Source organism: Glossina fuscipes, unplaced genomic scaffold (assembly GCF_014805625.2).
Source record: "Glossina fuscipes isolate IAEA_lab_2018 unplaced genomic scaffold, Yale_Gfus_2 3, whole genome shotgun sequence".
NCBI lineage: Eukaryota > Metazoa > Arthropoda > Insecta > Diptera > Glossinidae > Glossina > Glossina fuscipes.
Window position 1 is genome coordinate 9,241,076 of NW_023998417.1, and position 19,126 is coordinate 9,260,201.

Below are 19,126 nucleotides of genomic sequence, written 5' to 3' on the forward strand. Positions count from 1 at the left end.
GCTTGGTTTGCGTCTTAAATCCCTCTTCTAAACATTAAATGCTTCAATATGTATATATATATATATATGTATATATATATGCTGACACATGTTAGTTGATAATCTCGCATTATTTTTAAGCAGCTGATTGCGTATATATGTAATTTAATGTAAAATATATATATATTTGTATTTCATAAAATATATTTCGTTTATATACTTCATTCGAATGCAATATTGAGCTTATATTTTTGTTTTTGTTTCTTTCCTTGTTTATCTCCGCTCTGATGAGTTCTTTGGCGAATTTGCTGTTATTATAACTGATTGACATTTAAGATTTTGTTTTAATTTGAACGTGAAAGAAATGCGAAAATATCTCCCAAAAAACATTATTCATGTATGTGAATGCATGAAATTTGGAAAATGAATATAATCGAGTTTTTTTTTATTCAGTTAACAAATAAATTTGCTGAGGGAAGTAACAGCCCACTGGAAGTTACAAAAAGTGCTTTTAACGATGCTGAGAAATTCAAAAATTTAAATGCATTTATTAAGTTAACAAAAAAGCTGGCATATGATTCAGCAACGGAATCAACGCGTCGTTATTCTGAGAAACGAACGAAAGGTCCTTTAGATGGTGTTACGATTGCTATCAAGGATAATTTTTGCACCAAAGGAATTCATACCACATGTGCATCAAAGTAAGTTTCGCTCTTTATTCCATAAGGTATTAGTCAGAAGCTTGCATAGACCATAGAATATCTGCCTCTCCTAAAATATTTATTTATGTGTTATAATATCGCTGTCTAGATTAAAGTAAAAAAATGCTTTCGTTTTATTTTCACATTGAGAATGCTAGAAGATTTTGTACCGCCTTACAATGCAACGATTTATGAACGCTTATTGAACAATGGAGCAATTTTAATTGGTAAAACCAATATGGACGAGTTCGCAATGGGTTCTGGATGTGTCGATTCAATATATGGTCCAAGTAAAAACATCTGGAGCAAGAATCTAGAAAACGATGAATGGCGAATTGCTGGTGGCAGCTCAGGCGGTTCCGCTTTAGCAGTGGCCAGTGGCGTTTGTTATGCGTAAGTGAAAAGTACAATTATGTATGATTCAATTAAGACACCTTTCGGTTTATACAGATAGCTTTATAAAGGAACAAAAAAAAAATTCAATTTGTGTGAATAAGTGAATTGATGTTTTTCTGCTTATTCCAAAAAATCTTAAAATATTTTCGTCGCTATTGTAATTATTGATTTCGATCTTAAAAGACACAGATAGTTTGTTTAAAAACTAATTCACTTTTCTTAAAACTGATTCCGGCAGCAATAGAAAGAATTCTGCTGCTATTAGTTTATTACATAATATCGGCAATTTGACAATTACTAAAAAACATTTAAATTATAATTTCGGTGTCACCGAGATCTTCATCTGAAGGTAGAATAATGTTGGCAGGATCTACATAATTAGGGCTTACCAAATCCGCGCCAGCTTCTTCGCGACGACGTAATTCTAAAAATCCCTCACGCTGTGCCCAATCACGCATTAGTGTATCAGGCAAATAAGACCAAACGAATGTGCCCCATACTATGCATAACGTAAGCCCAAAGAAGAAGGAAGACCTTGTAGCGTTACGATCATCTGTTTCATTTTTATATTCGAAACCGTAGCTAACCCAGTTTTTAGGATTTGGATTGGCAAAATCTTCTTTCGTGACTGGTGCTGGTACGGCAACAGTAGTGTCGTCTTTTTTTGACGACGTTTTTATCGTACGATTCACGCTCCACGATTTGTGGCTGGCTAAGACCAATTGCAATGCCGAACGGTTGCCAAAACGTACAAGAACAGCCATTCTTTGATATTTTTAATGCACAAAATTAAATCAATTTCCAATTCGCCTTTAGTAATTTTTCAACTGTTTACATGAGTGCAGCTGACAGCTGTTAAATGTCTCTAGTAGTTGCGTTGCCAAATAACGAATGCTGCCAAGTTTTGCAAAAAAAGGATGATCTAAAATATGTATGGATAGTGCTATTCCTGAAAGTAGTAATGTGTCGTTCCAATCTAAACCTTGGTTTTGTTATAGCCGAACTTGCTTTATATGTGCCTTTAATAGACTTCAGTTCTTCGTTCTTCCTTCTTATACTTAAATGCCTAATATGGCAAATCCGTATAAAGCAATTGTAAACAAAACAACAACTTTTTTTTTTTCGTTTATAATACCATTTGTTTGCAGCTCTATAGGATCCGATACTGGCGGCTCAGTTCGGAATCCGGCATCGTATTGCGGTGTCATTGGCCTGAAACCTACTTATGGCTTGGTTTCCAGACATGGCCTTATCCCGTTGGTGAATTCTATGGATGTTCCCGGTATTTTTGCTCGCACAGTTAGCGATTGTACTACTATTTTAAATTGCGTTTCCGGACCTGATATGCGAGATGCGACTACCATAAAAATGCAATATCAGCCAATAAATCTTCCACTACCCGAACAAATAGACATTAGCAAATTCCGAGTAGGCGTGCCAAAAGAATACCATTGTGAACAGCTATCAAAAGATGTGTTGGAAACTTGGCAGAAAGTGGCTGGTTTACTGGAAAATGAAGGTGCAATAGTAAAGCAAGTTTCTCTACCACATACAGCAGCTAGTATTTATGTTTATTCAATATTAAATCAGTGCGAAGTAGCTAGCAATATGGCGAAATACGATGGTATTGAATACGGTCATCGAGCTGATTACGATTGCAGTACGGAAGAGTTCTATGCCAAAAGCAGAGCCCACGGGTTCAATGAGATCGTAAAAGGAAGAATATTAGCTGGGAACTTTTTTTTACTCAGGAAGAATTATAAGAATTTTTTTGAAAAAGCTTTAAAAGTTCGACGGTTAATAACGGAAGACTTTACGAAAGTATTTGAAGGCTCGCCAGCGGAACGAATTGATGTGCTATTAACGCCTACTACTTTAACGGAAGCACCACTGTACAAGGAGTTTATAACAGCCTCTAATCGTGACCAATGTGCAGTACAAGATTTTTGCACTCAACCGTGCAATATGGCTGGAATACCCGCCATCTCACTACCTATTAGACTCAGTGCTAACGGTTTACCTATTTCTTTGCAGATAATGAGTAATAAATTCAATGAGAAACTCTTGTTAACATTTGCACGTTGGCTAGAAAATCAATTTGAATTCAATTGTTTATATAACAGAGAACTCTATGAAATTTAAAAACAAAACAAATTGGATCAATTATTTCAAGATTTTGAACGTACAATGAATATATTTATTTTTTTTTGTTATTAAACATTTTTTTAGTACGTTACTAAACCGTTTCGTTCCAGCGAACGTGATAGTCTTCGTCGTTAAACTTTAACGCTAACTTGACTTACTTATTTATATATGTAGTTTATCTATAAACAAGCAATTAATGAATAAAATTGTAATTTAAAAAGTTTACAGCGATTTTCAATATCATGTTACTTTGTATAACAATTGCTTTAATTTGTTTTCTGCTAGCATTTGCTAGAGCAATTGTGAAAGCGGTAAGCGAAATAAATTATTGCCTTAACATAATTCAATTTTTCATTTTATCAGTTGAAAGATGTGCTGTTGTGGTTCGCTAGTAGAAAATCACCATCTCCTGAATTAACGGCAGCATTGCAAAATGCAATTGTTGAATTGGAAACTTTGCAAGCCAATCAAAATTTGACTGGAAACGATGATGACTTCGCGCGAATAGTTTGGCTAGAGAGAGCTCAACAGAAAGTTAAAGATCTAGAGAAACAAATTTATGATAGCCGCAACATGGGACAAATGCGTAACGCTTTTAGTGAGTTAATAATAAGTTACGCGCTAAAGGCTACGTTATGTCTTGTGTTAATTATAATTTCAATTAAATATCGTCACAATCCGGTATTAATATTTGGTGAACAAATCAATTTGTATCCTTTGAAAGGAATTTTAAGTTTTCCTACAAACGTACCGAACGCCATATCAGTTCCAGCATGGATATTGTCGTGCAACGTATGCTGCAATTTATTGAATGAATTTATTTATGATAAATACGTTGGATTTGAAAAAAAAAATAATTTGTAGTTGATTGACGTGCAAACAATGTACACAAAATATTATAAATATTCCAAAATATTATAAATACTCCAAGTAACATATAAAGTTTATCTTTAAATCCATACCGCAAAAAAAAACTTTTTTTTCGCATTTGAAAAATTATTTTAAAAAGAATAGAACAATCACAAAAATCAAACAATAGAACTGCGACACTACTGGGATGTAAAAAACAACTCGGTTTTGAGCCTTTCTGTGGCCACACAGAAGAAGCGACATCAATAGGCTGGAATCGGATTGGGCTGAGTAAAAATCGAATTGCCATTGGAAGCAATCTGCAGGACAACGACAGCGGCAGGCAAAACCATTCATAAGATCTTCTGATATGGAGCATAAACTACTGAAGCTAAGAAGAAGCGACCTACGTTTTTTTTAGTCAGATGCTTCTACACAGGTCATAATTCCCTCAGGTGCCACCTGCAAAACTGGAGGCCTAGGGGCGAGTACAATAAATCTTCTAGGTAGCGGTAGCACTTTATTCTACAGAATCCTACGTAGGGCGGTCGTAAGACCTACATTCGGATGATTATTGGCACGCGTCAAAATATTTTTCAAAGGATTCATAGAGTAGCTTGCATTCTCTTCAGCAGGAAATCCTTCCCGTTTGTTTATTGGTAGGGATGTAAACTGTGAGCAAGTCTTTCTCTCTCGGTGTGGCCGTATCCCGCATCTAATTTATTGAATAATTCCACTATCTTTTCTTACAATTATCAACCAAGTCTCAGTAGAATAGTAAAGCCGAGTCCATACTTCACTTACTTCGGCAGAAAAAAAAAAATTGTGCATATTTCTGGAATAAAATGGGACTTATTACGATGGTTTCTAATAGGTTTGATGTGCGTCGAGTTCGTAAATGAGAAAAAGAGGAAAAGATTTAACCTAAATTTTTTTATTCAATAATAGTATAAAAACATGTATCTCATGTTAAATATTTATATATATGTATTTCAAAACTAAATATGCATTTTAATACATTTAAGAATAGAATATTTATAATTTTATAATTAAACGTATTAAAGTAAACTTAATTTCAGTTGATATTATTTAATCCATTAACGGCATTCAAATGAGATTAAAATTAGCAGTAGTGTAGCTCAGTTTATTAACCTATGCTGCTCATCTCACTTAAAATTTATTTTAATTTTATTTATAAATTTATATTTTTTTTGTTTGCTTTTCTTGCGAAGAAGAGTCTTATCGGGATAATAATAATAATGCGTAAACAATTGGATGTCTTTTGTCGTCTAATGTCTTACAATTAATAATAACATTATTTAGTCACATCTACACGACATTTTATCTCTTTTTTTTTTTTTTTTTTTTTTAATCACCATGGTAAAGACGAAACAAAAGGGGGAAAAATTGTAATAGTAAAAGAAAGTGAGAGACAAAAAAAATGAGAAATAAAAAAAAGAAAAGCTATAACTACTAATGCGTACAGTTTTTCTAAGCGTAATTTAAAATTTACACAAAACCAAAATTTTTGGATTTAATAGCCAACAACAATTTACTGCGCAATATTGACTTGCTGGAGTACAATGGTATGTAAAGTCGGGAGATGCAAGTGTTCGCTGTTGGTAAATGTGTGTCATCAGCTGGGCGGATTGTGACCGAAGGAAGTGGTTGAAAACCCTCCTCGGACGCTGGCAATGCTGGTGAACCAGTCCAAAAATATACCTGAAATTGTTCATACGACGCACATATTATTCAGGTCATAACTGTTAAAGTCCCGAATTATTATTTTTCATTACCAAATCTTGACGCTCTAAAGTGTTCATCTTTTCGACAATACTCCAAAACCAACGCTTAAATTTCAGCAGCTTATCTGACCCCTCATTAGATTCGTCATTGAATGTAGTGTACGATATTAAAGTTGACACGTCAATGTCTCCAACACCATTTAAAAGTAATCGTAGGTCTTCCGCTGTCAAATTCTGCATACAATTGTCGGGCAATACATCGAAAACCCCATCCTTTAATGCCTATACGAATTTGTTAATCATCATAATCTTATGTTTTCAATATATGAACGCAATTGCTTTACTATTACCTCTAAAGCTTTTTCTTGTGCTTTAATTAATCTATATTCGGTATAGCGTCTAATATATTCGAAGAGATTTTGAGAAGTGACTTGAATTTCTCGGCCACCAGATATCAATTCAACACTGCCACCTCCTTCTTCCCTCATCAAATCAATGCTAAGATAGAAGAAGATGAGGATATTATAATCCACACCACTACATTAACTTTTCATGCTGCTTAGAATACTCAGAAGAGATATATGGGCAAATCGGATGTTATTTTCAATTCACCCACCAATCATGCATGCGAACAGATGTTAGAATTATGAATTACTTTTACAACATCTCCTAAATGTATGAAAATGCAGTTCGAACTTTGGCTTTAACAAATATGTGAGAGAAAACTTAAGCTTTTCTTAGATATTCGATGGGTCAGTTTAAAACCCGGTTACTATACAACTATAACTTGTGATGCCTATATCAGACGTCAACGTAAAACTGGTAAAATATATTTAGCCAGAACATTGAAAACTTTAAAGTAAAATGAGTGTGATAAGTTTGCAAACACACACACACACACACACACTACAGATAGGAAACTAATTTAGCCCCATTGCAATGGATATCCAAATATATCTTACATGTATTCAGAAGAGAATTTTGAACGAGCAAAGGGATTGACGGCCTAATAACTTTCCATGTTCCTATGTTCATGTTACAAGCTGCAATTTTCGAATCGAATTTCAATACCGTTCCCCGCCATACAAAGTGTCGAATTTGAAAAATTTCTGATATGAAATATATTTGTGAATTTTTTTTTAATTAAAAACAACAGATGAGAAACAATATTTTCCCATAATAAATATGAATGTGCAAACAAAAACTATTCAACCTCGTCCCACAAAATAAATCAATAAAATGTACCCTTTAGTAATATAAAAGTTGGTCTAAAATTGCGATTTGGCATTTTAATTTAATTTTAAGTTAAGGACTAAAATGAGTCTATTTTTCATGCCTATTCTCATATATGGTCGCTTTATGAAAAATAAGGCTTTCTCTGACAACAAATAATTGAAAAATTGCATTAGGTAAGTGGTGGTGGGCATTTTCAGACCGACCTAGTCGGACTATAGGGTTTTTACTTGTTTATATATATATATATATGTATATATGTAATCTTAAACAATGCTCAAAACTTACACGAAAAACAATTCCATACGGCTGATAGCATCTTCACCTTCCACCGTTTGTGAATTTTGAATAAGTTGTCTAAACGATTCGTAAATTGTGGGGTCGAAGAAGGCTAGATCATGAAATTTAATTTTGCGCCCAAGTATATATTTAAGGACATGTCTTTGAAGAAACAGAGGTAACAGCTCGTTTTGCAGAAGGCAAAGTCCAATTAATCTGCGAACAAATCAAGAAATATTTAATTATTTATAAAAATGAAAAATCTATACGCAAATCTTCTTACCTTCCAATATTCCTAAAAGCATTTATGCGCTCTAATGAGCCGTATCCCTGGCGTGGCGTGTAAAAGCCTCTCTTGCCAGGCATATAGAATAATGGCTCGTTATCTTCAACGTGACACTGCTCTAACATAACAACTGGGCTCATCTTTTTCGATTGAGACGACGAGGGACTGCATGCGTCGGTTTTTTGTTTTATGATATCCAAGGCCTCGTTAACTTTCTGCCTTAGCATATCTTCCGAGGATAGAATTGATAATAGATGTGGAGTCGGAATTTCTAGGAGCATTCCAGTTATTTTCGATGCATGCGGCGGACTCATTGAATATATCTATATTTCATAAACATTAGAAATTAATTACATCCTGCATGCAATTGAAGGAATTATTCTTGTAACATACTTTCGAATGTAAACGTTCTCCCAGTTGCTGCAAATGCATTGTTAGATGTTCGTTTGGATTATCGTTTGAATTATCTAAAAATTTTAAAAATATTTTCGCATTATATGTTGTAAACAATAACGATTAAAATTAGAAATAGGCTTTTTCACGCGACAAAGTAAACAAGTACAAATAATACAGAGGACATGGCTCAAAAATATAGAACAGTCGCCTTAAATGAAGACGTATATGAATCAAAGTAACAATTTTGATCTTAATCTGTTGATGTTATAAAGATTTTTTACTTGGAATTTTCTAAACATACTTTGCCTTGACAGACAGAAGGGCAAGCATTTCAAGCCGACCAAGATTATGTGCATAGTGCTTTCATAATCTCTTCGTCGTAGAAGATGTTAGTTAACGAAATATTTGAATTTATGGAGGAATCCTTAATATTTTTCGTATGCAATGATATTATCTACCTGTGTTTGTTGTAACAGGTATGTACGGCCTCGCGTCATAGTTTAAAGATTTTCTTTCTCGCGCTGTACGCCAAAGGATTTTACTGCTTGTTCCACGTCTCTGTAGTGTAGGTGGATCGCGACCCGATGCTCCACGATTTCTTAGAATACTTGAGAAGGGTACACCGTATTTACTATTATTGCTGTTTCCCACTTGCGCAGTTTCTAAGTTTGGCATCTTGGAAGTTGCTAAAAGTGCCTCCGATATCGATGTGTAAAAACTACGAGCAACACCCGAGCCTTCACCAGGTTCATCTTTAAAAGTTACTTTCACTCGATTGAACGTTAACGGCGGATGTACTCGGCGATTTTGGTTCCCAAATTGTGTGTTCAATTCTTTAAATGTTTGAATTATTAAACAGTCGCGATTACGTTCTAGTTTGCATAGAATTAAATCACGTTGTTGGCCGTTGCGCAATTTCTCCATATGCCGTCTGAAGCGCATTTCTTTAACGGGAAATCCCCGTAATTCCGGCAAAACAGATCCATGCTCCATTCCCACGTCGTCCATAAAAACACGACCAAATAAATCGAGTGTTAATTTCCAACGACCCAGGAGAAAATTCCATGAAGGTGTCGAATCAGACGAAAATTTTTGGCATAAATGTTGGCCACGAACCGGAAATATAAATGGATTCACTTTGGGTTGTCCATTTACGTTTTTACTCTCGTCAACCGATGCCGACGTAGTGACGAACTTTTGCGATTCGGCCACATTTTCGTTCACACTTTTTGCTGCGCAACCGCTTGCTCGGACAATAACACTTCGCACTACTGACGAAGATGTGCTTGCTTCGGTCTGCTGCATCATATCCGATTCATTATTTCGAATATTTTTATTAGGTGTTACTATAACATCTGGTCGAGTCGTCATGACATTAGTTTGATCGTTTCCATTGGAATTGATCAATTTCTCAGAAGCGTCATTCTCAACATCCATCGCCTCGCGATCATCACATTTTTCAGATGATTCGGATGTTTTCGCTTCTTCAGCATACTGCTTTTTTTTTAACTGCACATATACGTTACCACCTGAGTCACTTTCCGCATTCAAATCCATATTCACGGAAATATTCGATGAGGAAGGATTTGAATTCTTAGTTAAACGTTCGGATGTTTTCTCATCCACTTTATTTGATGTTGTTGGTTCTTCTGAAGGAGAGAATTTATCTTGGTCTGCCAAAGTAATTGAATAATTAGAAAAACCTAATTTCGTAGGAGGGAAATCCAAAAAACTAGTGGACAAATTGCTCTCGACGTTATGTTCTCTGGGCGATACTATCAGAGGGAGATTTGCGAAAAGATCCTGTCGCTTAGAATTCGGTTGCAAAAGATGTGGCTTATCTGCTAAGGGTATAGCAACGTCAAGTGGCATGTCGAAACCGTCTGGTGCTAAACACCCTAGGCTAAGGGTGGAATCTGAACGTGTAAAAAATGAATGACGTCGCGTGGTATTTGATGATGAAGCGTTCAATGGAATTCCACTACCAACAAGATCGGTATAAGCATCGTCACCGGCTATGTTGGAAATTTCATCATCGGTGTCATCGTTCTCATTTGCGTTAAGGGTACTGTTTGAGACGCCGATATTTTTTTCATAGAAATTTGAATCGTTACGCATGTAATAGATAAAACCATCTAAAACGAAAGCAATATGACGTTGAGCTGTAATATCCAAAACGGGTAAAGCATCACGGTGTTCTGAGGTGTGAGCGCGCATTAAAGATAAGCAATAAGTAAAAAAATCTCGCCGAGACGAAGAACCTATTTTAATGAAAATACATTAAAGTTAAGTACCAGCTAAGATAATTGCTAAGTGGAAAAAGTGATTATTTACCCAGAATATTCATTCCGACTGAGGAATTTCCTCCATTGTTTGTTTGATTTGGATTGTTTTGCGCTGTTAAATTAAGCGGATGTAGCGGATGGGCAGGGTCTGTGTAGTTTGTTAAGTAGGCACCAAATTTTAGTTGAGCTTCAGTACTATCCATTATTGAAAACATCCAATCCCAAGTAGGTTTGAAGCACTTTTCAACGTATGCCTATAAACAGCAAAGTTATTATGATATCATTTACTTATTATTATTATTATTTATGTAGACATACCTGTAATTCATTGGCAACTTCAGGTTTAATTTTTAGAGATGTCTCAATATCATTCGTAACATTATAAAACAAATTGCTTAAAAGTTCTGAAATCTGCCGAACAATTATTCCAAAGCCTCGGGCCAAATTACTTGATGTTGTCGCCATGGTATGATGTTCTTGAGGCGGAGCAGCTACGGTTGTACTTGCTGGCACCGTCGATCGCCGTAACGCCATTGGATCTATAAATATTAAACTGGAACCAGCCGGCACGCGTACAGTCGATCGTGCAGTGTCGCGGCTACGTATGGCCCATTGCATTGACTGAGGCGCTAAATCGCTACGATTATTTGAGTTTGTATTACGGCGCTCCAACTGATGATCCGCAAAATTAAATTCGTCATCATCGTGATCGTCAGTTTCCCCATCTTCCGAGCCCTCTTCTTCCTGAGGCGAAGAATCTCCCGATTCATCTTCGAGGAACAAAGCACCGATATCTGTAATGGTAGAATACTTTAACTCTTAAACACCAAAGATATATCAACATATACATTGTGTTTAATGCATGCAAAAGCTAAATGATAAATAAGTTTTATAAGAAATTTAAACCTGTTTCAGATCCAACTGTTGCCCCAGTTTGCACACTCCTTTGTGCATCCTGATTGCTCTGATTGTCATCGGAATCGGATTCGGTTTCAGGCTCATTAAATGTGTATTCATTATCGCTTTCATCATCCTGAATACCTTCCTCGTTTCGACTGGTTTCCAAGAGATCTTCATCCTGATTGTGTGTACCCGTCTCCCGATTTGGAGGCTCCTCACTTTCAGACGCATGTCGCAAGGCTACCACAACGAATAAAATTTTAATAATGTACGCATTACGCGCTTTGATAATTTGCAATAGTTCCTTTACCTATTCCATCTATTCCATAATTTGACTGGAAATTAAACGCCGATGTAGAGTCATTCACTGCTTCGTTTACTGAAGACGTTTCGATAGCAGTTTCCGTGGCTAACGACGGCGCTAAGGGCTCTACGCTGAATAAATCGTCGGAATTCTAAAATGTCGAATAAAATCCAGGATGTGAGTTCAACTTGAATAAAAATAGTTCAGTAATTTACAGTCTGTACACTACCATCTACCTCCTACCACCTTTGATACATATTAAATTAACTTTATAAACACAATAAAAAATTCTAGCAGAATAAGCGACTTGGGTATTCAGTTGATGTATATGGATTAATAAAATTAAATTACCCCTATATTTCGCTGTTAACCCCGTTACCATAAATGACATATATAGACGTTTATAACACTTCTATATTTAGTATTATAAAACAAAAAAAAAAGAAAAGGAAGGATATTTTTGGAAGCACTTGCTGACTTTGAATAATTATTTAGTATTAAAGTTAAAAGAATCACTTACCTCAATGTTAGATGAAGCCATAAAAGGAGCCGTTGGCCGTACAACACCCAATCTTACGGGAGCTATTAAAGCTTCAGTTACTTCGCAAAGTTCTTGAATAGCAATTTTATGTAACGTCTGAAATACTTTTATACAGCTTTGGATGTGCTTATGAGGCATTGTCAGAGATCTACGCCGCTCGGGATTCGGAAATTTTTCCAAATTAAAAATAACAAAGACTCTTGCTACCGATCGCACGAACCGGCGAGCAACTGCCTCAGCATCCTCCATGCGGCCTGGTACAGTGTCGTTTTGCATTTCCCGTACCAGAGTTACAAGCAATGTATCTAAATGGTCGGTTGAGCATTTCACAAACAGATTGTGAGTAAACTTATCAAGTAAGGTCGAGCCATGCTGATTTCTTAAATAAATGTTATAGTTTTCGGCACCAGAGTTATCCGTGGAGTTCGGCGGTTGTTGTGGTGTACTTTCGCATTTATCTGCACCAGTCATTATCATTGAGCGTACAGCATGCCAATCAATTAAGAGGCGCTCCAATGCACGCCGTGCAAACTTTGGCGGTTCTAAATCATGATCGGGCATGTTCACATCCATGTCAATAGAAGATGATTTTCGTGTTGATGCACCACTGCCGCCTGAGCCACCAGCACCTCCAGCTACATTACGCATTCGAGCATTTGCTCTATATTGACGCTGTTCAACCGCCTGCCGTCCGACTGTTTGAATTAGAAACAGCAATATCGATTCGCCTTTCGAGTTAAATTTAGTAACCAAATCTGTGCACGATGCAAGCTTACTTAACAAAGAAAATCGTTTAGTTTGGTTACCGGCGATTAGAGCCTTACATTTGCACTTTTCCCAACAATCGCAATAAGCCGTTGGAGAAGTACGTTTTAGTTTGCAATCGTGCCCCTTATGACAAACGCGAGCACATTCCGTACAACAACATAACGAGTCAGTTAAACCGCATGTCTTGCATTCAAATATGTTTTGATTTATGTGATCAGCACCAGTCCAAGTAAAGGAACACGTATCATTATAACATATAACGTGCAACGGCGACTGATCTGGAGGCGAACCAACGGGAAATATCATCGTATCTTTCAGAGTGGGATCTTTGTCCGAAAGCGCTAATATTGTTTTCAGCAGTATTAAACCTGCTTCGTAGGCTCTACTATATACAGCCAACATGAATGGAGTTTGTCCCTGGGCATCCTTCGTACTAAGTAACTGATAAAGAAATGGTCGCAATGATAAACTTGAGCACAATTGTTGTAGTATTAATGTCGCGTGCTCACGGCGTTGAATTGGATCGAATACATAGTTAGGCGCGCAAATTTTTAATGAACTCGGGCAGTTAGTGTTCGGTTTTGATATTTCATCATCAGTGCTATTACTCATTACAACGTCACTCAAGTTCGCAGGAGTAGTATTAGCACTTGTGTCCATTGCCCATGGGGCCATATACATACCCTCTTCAGTGTTGTTAGCGCCACTTAAGACAGCATTGTTAGCACCAACTGAATGCTCCAATTCCGAATTCATCAAGCGATTCAATTCACGGAGGCTGACTGTGCGGCCCTCGCGGATTGTTGAAGAACCGGATATAGCCATAGCAGCTGAAACTCCCGGAAAAACGGATGAGTTTGTTGCGTTTGTCGTTGCAGATCCCCCCGAAGAGTTTTCAATTACGGCAGGTACACTTCCGCTTGTAGTAAAAACTGATGTGGATGGTGCTGGGAGTATGCGTGATGTAACTGTGGATACAGTGGTAATCTTCTTATCGTCCGCGTCCTTGTTAGTATTAGGAGAACACATTATAACACAAGCATGGAACATGTTTCGTGCCCCATCACAATGCTCTTCCACTACGGCTGATATTTCATTTCGATCCGCTTTTTCCAGACGATTTAAAGTTGCAAATGCATTTTTCACATCGCAGCGGAGAATATGCGGCAAAAGCGTCTGGGTCTCAAATAACAGCGCAGTCATGCAAACTTTCGACTTCTGATTGTTGCTGCTTGCCATACCCAAAGAGATTGTTGTCATTGCTACAGCCTTAACAGGAGGCAGGTCGAACCACTGAGGATCCTTAATGGATCCAGCACAATCTTTTGCCATTGGGTAGAGCGCCCTATTTCCATCACGCAGTACTATTGTGCTTGTATTACCATTGCAATCATTATTACAAACCATAGTGATGTTATTCGCGCAAGAGCCAATGAAGGAGGCACTATCTGTAGGAAATTGGCAATTTTGCTCTTGCTTGCTGTTGTATAGGTTATAAAGGCTATAATGGAGTTTAGGACCAACTTTTTTTATTACATGTATGCCACGTAAATCTACTGCCAGTGAAAGTAACTGGAATGCAGATGGATCGCTACCGTGACTGATGTTAATCTTTTTAGGTAATTTCTGCAACCAATCGGGACCGCGCGAAGTCATCGCGGTTTTGTATACTTGGACGTCCTCGCGACGCAATAATCGACATTGCTGCCAGTCATCTTCTTTTCCCTCTCCACCACTGCCACTGCCTACAGCTGCTGAAGGAACAGTAGAAGACGCAGGAAAACGTACCGCCACAAAATCACCATCAACTTTAAGAACTCTTCCGATTGGACCTATTTTATCTTCGACGAAAACCACATCCTTCAGTTGCCACGTCTCTTCATCCTTTTTGTTATCGGATGGGTCGTCTTTGGTCGCCATGCGTTTAGTTCTTTTATGTGAAGTTACGCTGCCAGTATCACTGCATGTACTTGATGCTGGCGAAGGCGGCGGTGGCATATCAATTCTGTCAGTTGTCTCCTTATTAGATGTGGTTGCCTTAGTATTTGTCGAGTTCTGAAGACTTCCAACATTTGCCACCTTCGTAATTTCTTTATCAACAGCGCAACCTGAATTAACCACAGTTCCACTTGAACCAACTAATTGAACTTTATCTCCAAAACCAGTGGCTGTTACATTGAGAATCTTAAATCTGCAGACGTCATTTGAATCCCAGACGGAATTTAAAAGCTGTCCTACTTTTGGTACACCGTTAGCGCATGTAAATCCTATTGAGCCTGTTTGATACTTGGGGCATTTTTTCATTATTACTTGCGTACCGACAACGATATCCGTAGTCATTGCCTTTAATGGCTTTTTCGCTTTCGTTCTATATTTATCCCATAAACAACGGCGCTGATCGAAGGGTAGAACACCCCACCAATAAACGTTATTGTTTTCGGTGCGAACGGCTGTGTAGAGCGAGCAAACGTTTACAGATGCGATTGGGTCCATAATAAATTCGCTAAATAAAATAGACGCATGTTCAAGTTTAGTGCCAATGTATCCCAATTGTTCGTCCATCCAAGTTGCTACTCGGTCACTTTCTGTTACCACAGAGCATCGTATAAAATTGGCCGAAATATCCTCCACTTTTTCTGTTATGTTTAAAGGCAATGTCTTGGGATGGTATATATTTTCAACCTATAAAATCAATGGTTCTTACCGGCATACATTTAATTACAGATAAGAATATGTGGATTATTACCTCCGATTTGTAAGGTTCCATTTCCGTCCATTTCCATTGGTGCAAGTCACCTGCTTCAGAAATAGCTACAAATTCAGAGTAAAGGGCAGCGATCTTTTGAAAACGTAATGAATTACTTTTATCATGCCACGGCTGCAATTCTTCAGAAATCCAAATTGGAGAACTCATCGTTAAAGGATCCTTTTTCTTTGAATCTTAAAAATAAAAATATATTTTCAAAACAATGCATATTAAAAAATAACGTCACGATTTTGTGAAAATTTATAAAAAAAATGTTTTGGATTCTCTATTCTTCTAGATCAGAATTAATCCTTCCTTAAACTGGAAAAAAATTAGATTAAGTAAACGCAAGTTTCATAATCTAAAATTTTGAATGATTTGAAGAAGCAAATAAAAAATAGACTCATACCTCCTTCTTTATCCCAAACATAATCGTCTATATTTGGCCAACGTCTAGGCACATAATATTGGCGATCTCTCCACCTGCTAAACGCTTCACGTTCAGCACTAACTGAAGAGATTTGTGCCGACAAACTATTCGCTCCAGTTAATGTGTTACTTCCGGAAGCGGAAGGTCTTGCCTGATTACTTTCAGACGCACCTGAGTTCGATTGGTTACGTTCACTACGTATGCGATCAAACAGTAAGCTATGGTAAAACAACTTTAATATAATTCTCATTGTCTTTGCAATATTGAAAATAATTAATAACGGGATACTTTGCGTGTAAACTTGTTTTAGTTTCATAATGATACTTACTTTCTTATGCTAGAGTAATTGCTAAAGATTTCTTCTGTAAAAAGACCATCCGAAGGATCAATTATTACACTATTGTTATCTCCATGGAAGCCGTTGTCCAAAAGTGATATTAAATCCTCCGGAACGTAATTATCACCTCCCTCCTCAGTATCCTCAGCGTCCTCGTCGTCTCGAGAGAGCAGGTTATTTACGGCCAAATTAACATCTAAGTTTGTACGCTAGACGTAAGAATAAAATGATCGTATCTTAACCAGAAATATATAAAATATGTCCACACCTGTAATTCTCTTATAATAAGGCTTCGACTCTTGCCTTGCAGCACTACCTCAGCTTGTGAAATAAGTTCTTCCGGCACGTACGTTGCTGGTACTGTAACCAAAGGTCGACTAGATGAACTACCACCTATAATCACACCTGTGCTTCTTGAACCTGAACTCTGGCCCCCTGAACTTGAGCGGCCACTTGTTCGCATCAAACGTGCGCGAGAACGTGCCAATTGGCGGGATGTTGATTGCGCCGTCGTTTTCGAAGGATTGGAAGCATTCGTTGAATTATTCCCACTGCTGGAAGAAAAAAAACATGGAGGAATTACTTGTGTCTAAAATTAATTTTCAAAGAATTGTGTTGGTAGTTACGTTTTTGAAGAATCAGATTTGCTTAAATCTAAGCGTTCAGAATTTATCGAGAAGGCAACACGAAAGGCTTTACCATCTTCCAAAAGAACACCGATATGATTAGGCCCTATTACCACTTCTTTAACTGGGATCTTAAGCTGCTCAAATATTCGATGTGTACCAAATCCAAACTTATTTACCTTGTCGGAGACTTCACGAAGTCTGAAACAAAAGAAACGAGAAATTAAGTATATAAGTAAAACGCATTCCTATTTCACTGCGGCTAAGATAAATAGAAAATCGCAATGCACTAATCAATAACGGAAAAAAATGTTAATTCATCCCTATAGAGAGTGCTTCATTAAAACATATTAATCAATCTTCCATTTTTACAAAAAAATGCATTCTTCCACCTTTACGTCCTCTAAATTTTCTCATCATTCCTTCTGACGGTTTGATGTTATTAGTTATATTATTCATATGCCAGACGCTCGTAAAATTAATGTGGTTCCTTCCAATCTGAGCCTCAGACCTCAACCTTAAAAAATTTGAAAAAGGAAGCGTTTTCAAAATGCTATAAATTAAAACCAGAACGAATACCATACGGCGCATAGACAAACTGACTTGGAGCGAAAACACGTGTTTCGCATGAAAGCGGGAGCACCAGTGACCGTTGAAGTCACTTTATAGGCTGTAACTTACATTTTATATAATCCATATAATCTGCGATGACACAGATTTAAGGTTCTATAAGAATCGTACCAGAATAGTTGTATGCGTGCATACGTGCGCTTAAGGAAAAATAACCTCAACAGAGCCTATCTACTACCAAAAGTCGTTTGTAATTTAATGTTATGGTTGTTGTAAAAAAAGAGAAAAGAACGAAAATTAGTACCCCAAGGCATTTAAGTGGTGGCATATAAATGCATATATAAATCAGTATCAATCAGTACATTTCCTTCATATCCTTTTCCCTTTTTTCTTTTTAAACCGTACATTTTTGTTCCTCTAATAATAAAGTTAACAATCGAATTAATGATAATTTTAGTCCAAAAGAATGCACATACAAACGCGCACATGAACTTTTTCAATTTACACTAACTTTTCCTCACCTTTCAATAAATTGTTCATCTGATCCAGGGAGTGGTTGTAAGACAAATTGTAAGGAAGCCATAGCTGATTAATTATATTTTACTCAAATTTATTATTAATTAACCGCTTTGCATTCCACTTCGTGTTTGATTTTTTATTAAGAATAGAGATTGTACGCCAGGAAATGTATGAAGAAAATACAATAGATTACCGACTCACACTCACTGCACTGCTATTTTAACAGTTGCAAAATTTTGCATCTAAAAGGTCACTCCCAAATTAATGAAATTTCATTTTCGAAGTGTTCAACGTTTAAACTTAATAATTTTTATGCGCTAAAATGAATTTAAACAAGTTAGATTTACGCTTTCAAATATATACCAATGACCAAGGAAAACGTAAACAGCAAAATGTAGAAGAATTATTTGAAATTTAAAATAAGTTTTCAAACTTTTATTGTTACATTATATTATTCTAGATATTTTATCTTTTTTCAAGGCAAATTCTTAGGTATAATTCGTAAGTTTATAAATTTGCCGAATGAAAAACATTTAGTCAAACGAACGTCGTGTTGAAAACAAGGTCTAATAATAAATTGTAAACCAATGTGAGAAATAAGAATTGCTTGAAAATGTTTATTTATTTGTTATGTTGAACGAATAATGGTAGGTCGACTTTGTGCTCTATAATTTTTGCAGAATGAAATTTTCGCGTTTTTGTGAATAACAGCCCTGTCTAATAAAAGACTATATTATGTATGTTTGTGTGTTGTTGCTGTAAAAGTAGTATCGTGTGCCATTTGTTGCTGTAAATCTGGATCCGTGGGTGTTTGTTGCTGTAAAGGTAGCACAGTGTGTGGCTAGAATTGCTTAAACGTTTTGAATCAAAAAATATTTCAATCTTTTTGACCAACTAGACCATAACCTCTTCGTAATAATAATAGAAATGTGAATTCAATAATAACACTGTGGTCAAACTTATATACAATTAGCAAGTCCAAGAGAGCAGTTCATAAAAATCGGTTGAGATTCTCTCTGGCATATTTATTTTTACAAATTATGGGGATTTATAGAAATAAATAAAACAAATATACAAAAAAAGAAACTTGC

The 19,126-nt window shown here is 36.5% G+C and overlaps 4 protein-coding genes across 7 annotated transcripts; 2 read left to right on the forward strand and 2 right to left on the reverse strand.

Annotated features, from left to right (window-relative positions):
• Positions 1 to 205: 205 nt before the first annotated feature.
• Positions 206 to 3,274, forward strand: LOC119634693 (glutamyl-tRNA(Gln) amidotransferase subunit A, mitochondrial). 2 transcript variants are annotated; one of them, XM_038028999.1, is made up of 4 exons: positions 206 to 376; positions 433 to 680; positions 831 to 1,073; positions 2,225 to 3,274. In XM_038028999.1, the coding sequence occupies exons 1-4, from the start codon at positions 344 to 346 to the stop codon at positions 3,216 to 3,218; spliced, it is 1,518 nt and encodes a 505-aa protein (XP_037884927.1). In that variant the 5' UTR covers positions 206 to 343; the 3' UTR covers positions 3,219 to 3,274. The 2 variants fall into 2 exon arrangements, with proteins under 2 accessions (XP_037884927.1, XP_037884928.1); XM_038029000.1 differs by lacking the exon at positions 206 to 376 and having other exon boundaries at positions 515 to 680; positions 839 to 1,073.
• Positions 1,286 to 1,989, reverse strand: LOC119634694 (NADH dehydrogenase [ubiquinone] 1 beta subcomplex subunit 11, mitochondrial). Its single transcript, XM_038029001.1, has one exon. The coding sequence runs from the start codon at positions 1,838 to 1,840 to the stop codon at positions 1,385 to 1,387; it is 456 nt and encodes a 151-aa protein (XP_037884929.1). The 5' UTR covers positions 1,841 to 1,989; the 3' UTR covers positions 1,286 to 1,384.
• An 87-nt stretch (positions 3,275 to 3,361) lies between the features above and the next one.
• Positions 3,362 to 4,195, forward strand: LOC119634430 (guided entry of tail-anchored proteins factor 1). The gene is made up of 2 exons (XM_038028586.1): positions 3,362 to 3,532; positions 3,585 to 4,195. Exons 1-2 carry the CDS (start codon positions 3,464 to 3,466, stop codon positions 4,083 to 4,085), a joined length of 570 nt encoding a protein of 189 aa, XP_037884514.1. The 5' UTR covers positions 3,362 to 3,463; the 3' UTR covers positions 4,086 to 4,195.
• A 1,223-nt stretch (positions 4,196 to 5,418) lies between these two features.
• Positions 5,419 to 18,207, reverse strand: LOC119634428 (E3 ubiquitin-protein ligase hyd). 3 transcript variants are annotated; one of them, XM_038028584.1, is made up of 18 exons: positions 18,038 to 18,207; positions 16,947 to 17,147; positions 16,589 to 16,871; positions 16,312 to 16,529; positions 15,963 to 16,201; positions 15,554 to 15,747; positions 12,019 to 15,489; positions 11,505 to 11,649; positions 11,201 to 11,434; positions 10,613 to 11,088; positions 10,344 to 10,548; positions 8,468 to 10,270; positions 8,007 to 8,080; positions 7,611 to 7,936; positions 7,337 to 7,543; positions 6,166 to 6,313; positions 5,867 to 6,097; positions 5,419 to 5,792 (listed from the first exon to the last, which is right to left on the reverse strand). In XM_038028584.1, the coding sequence occupies exons 1-18, from the start codon at positions 18,097 to 18,099 to the stop codon at positions 5,580 to 5,582; spliced, it is 8,730 nt and encodes a 2,909-aa protein (XP_037884512.1). In that variant the 5' UTR covers positions 18,100 to 18,207; the 3' UTR covers positions 5,419 to 5,579. The 3 variants fall into 3 exon arrangements, with proteins under 3 accessions (XP_037884512.1, XP_037884513.1, XP_037884511.1); XM_038028585.1 differs by having other exon boundaries at positions 10,613 to 11,064; positions 16,589 to 16,874; XM_038028583.1 differs by having other exon boundaries at positions 16,589 to 16,874.
• Between the last annotated feature and the right edge of the window lie 919 nt (positions 18,208 to 19,126).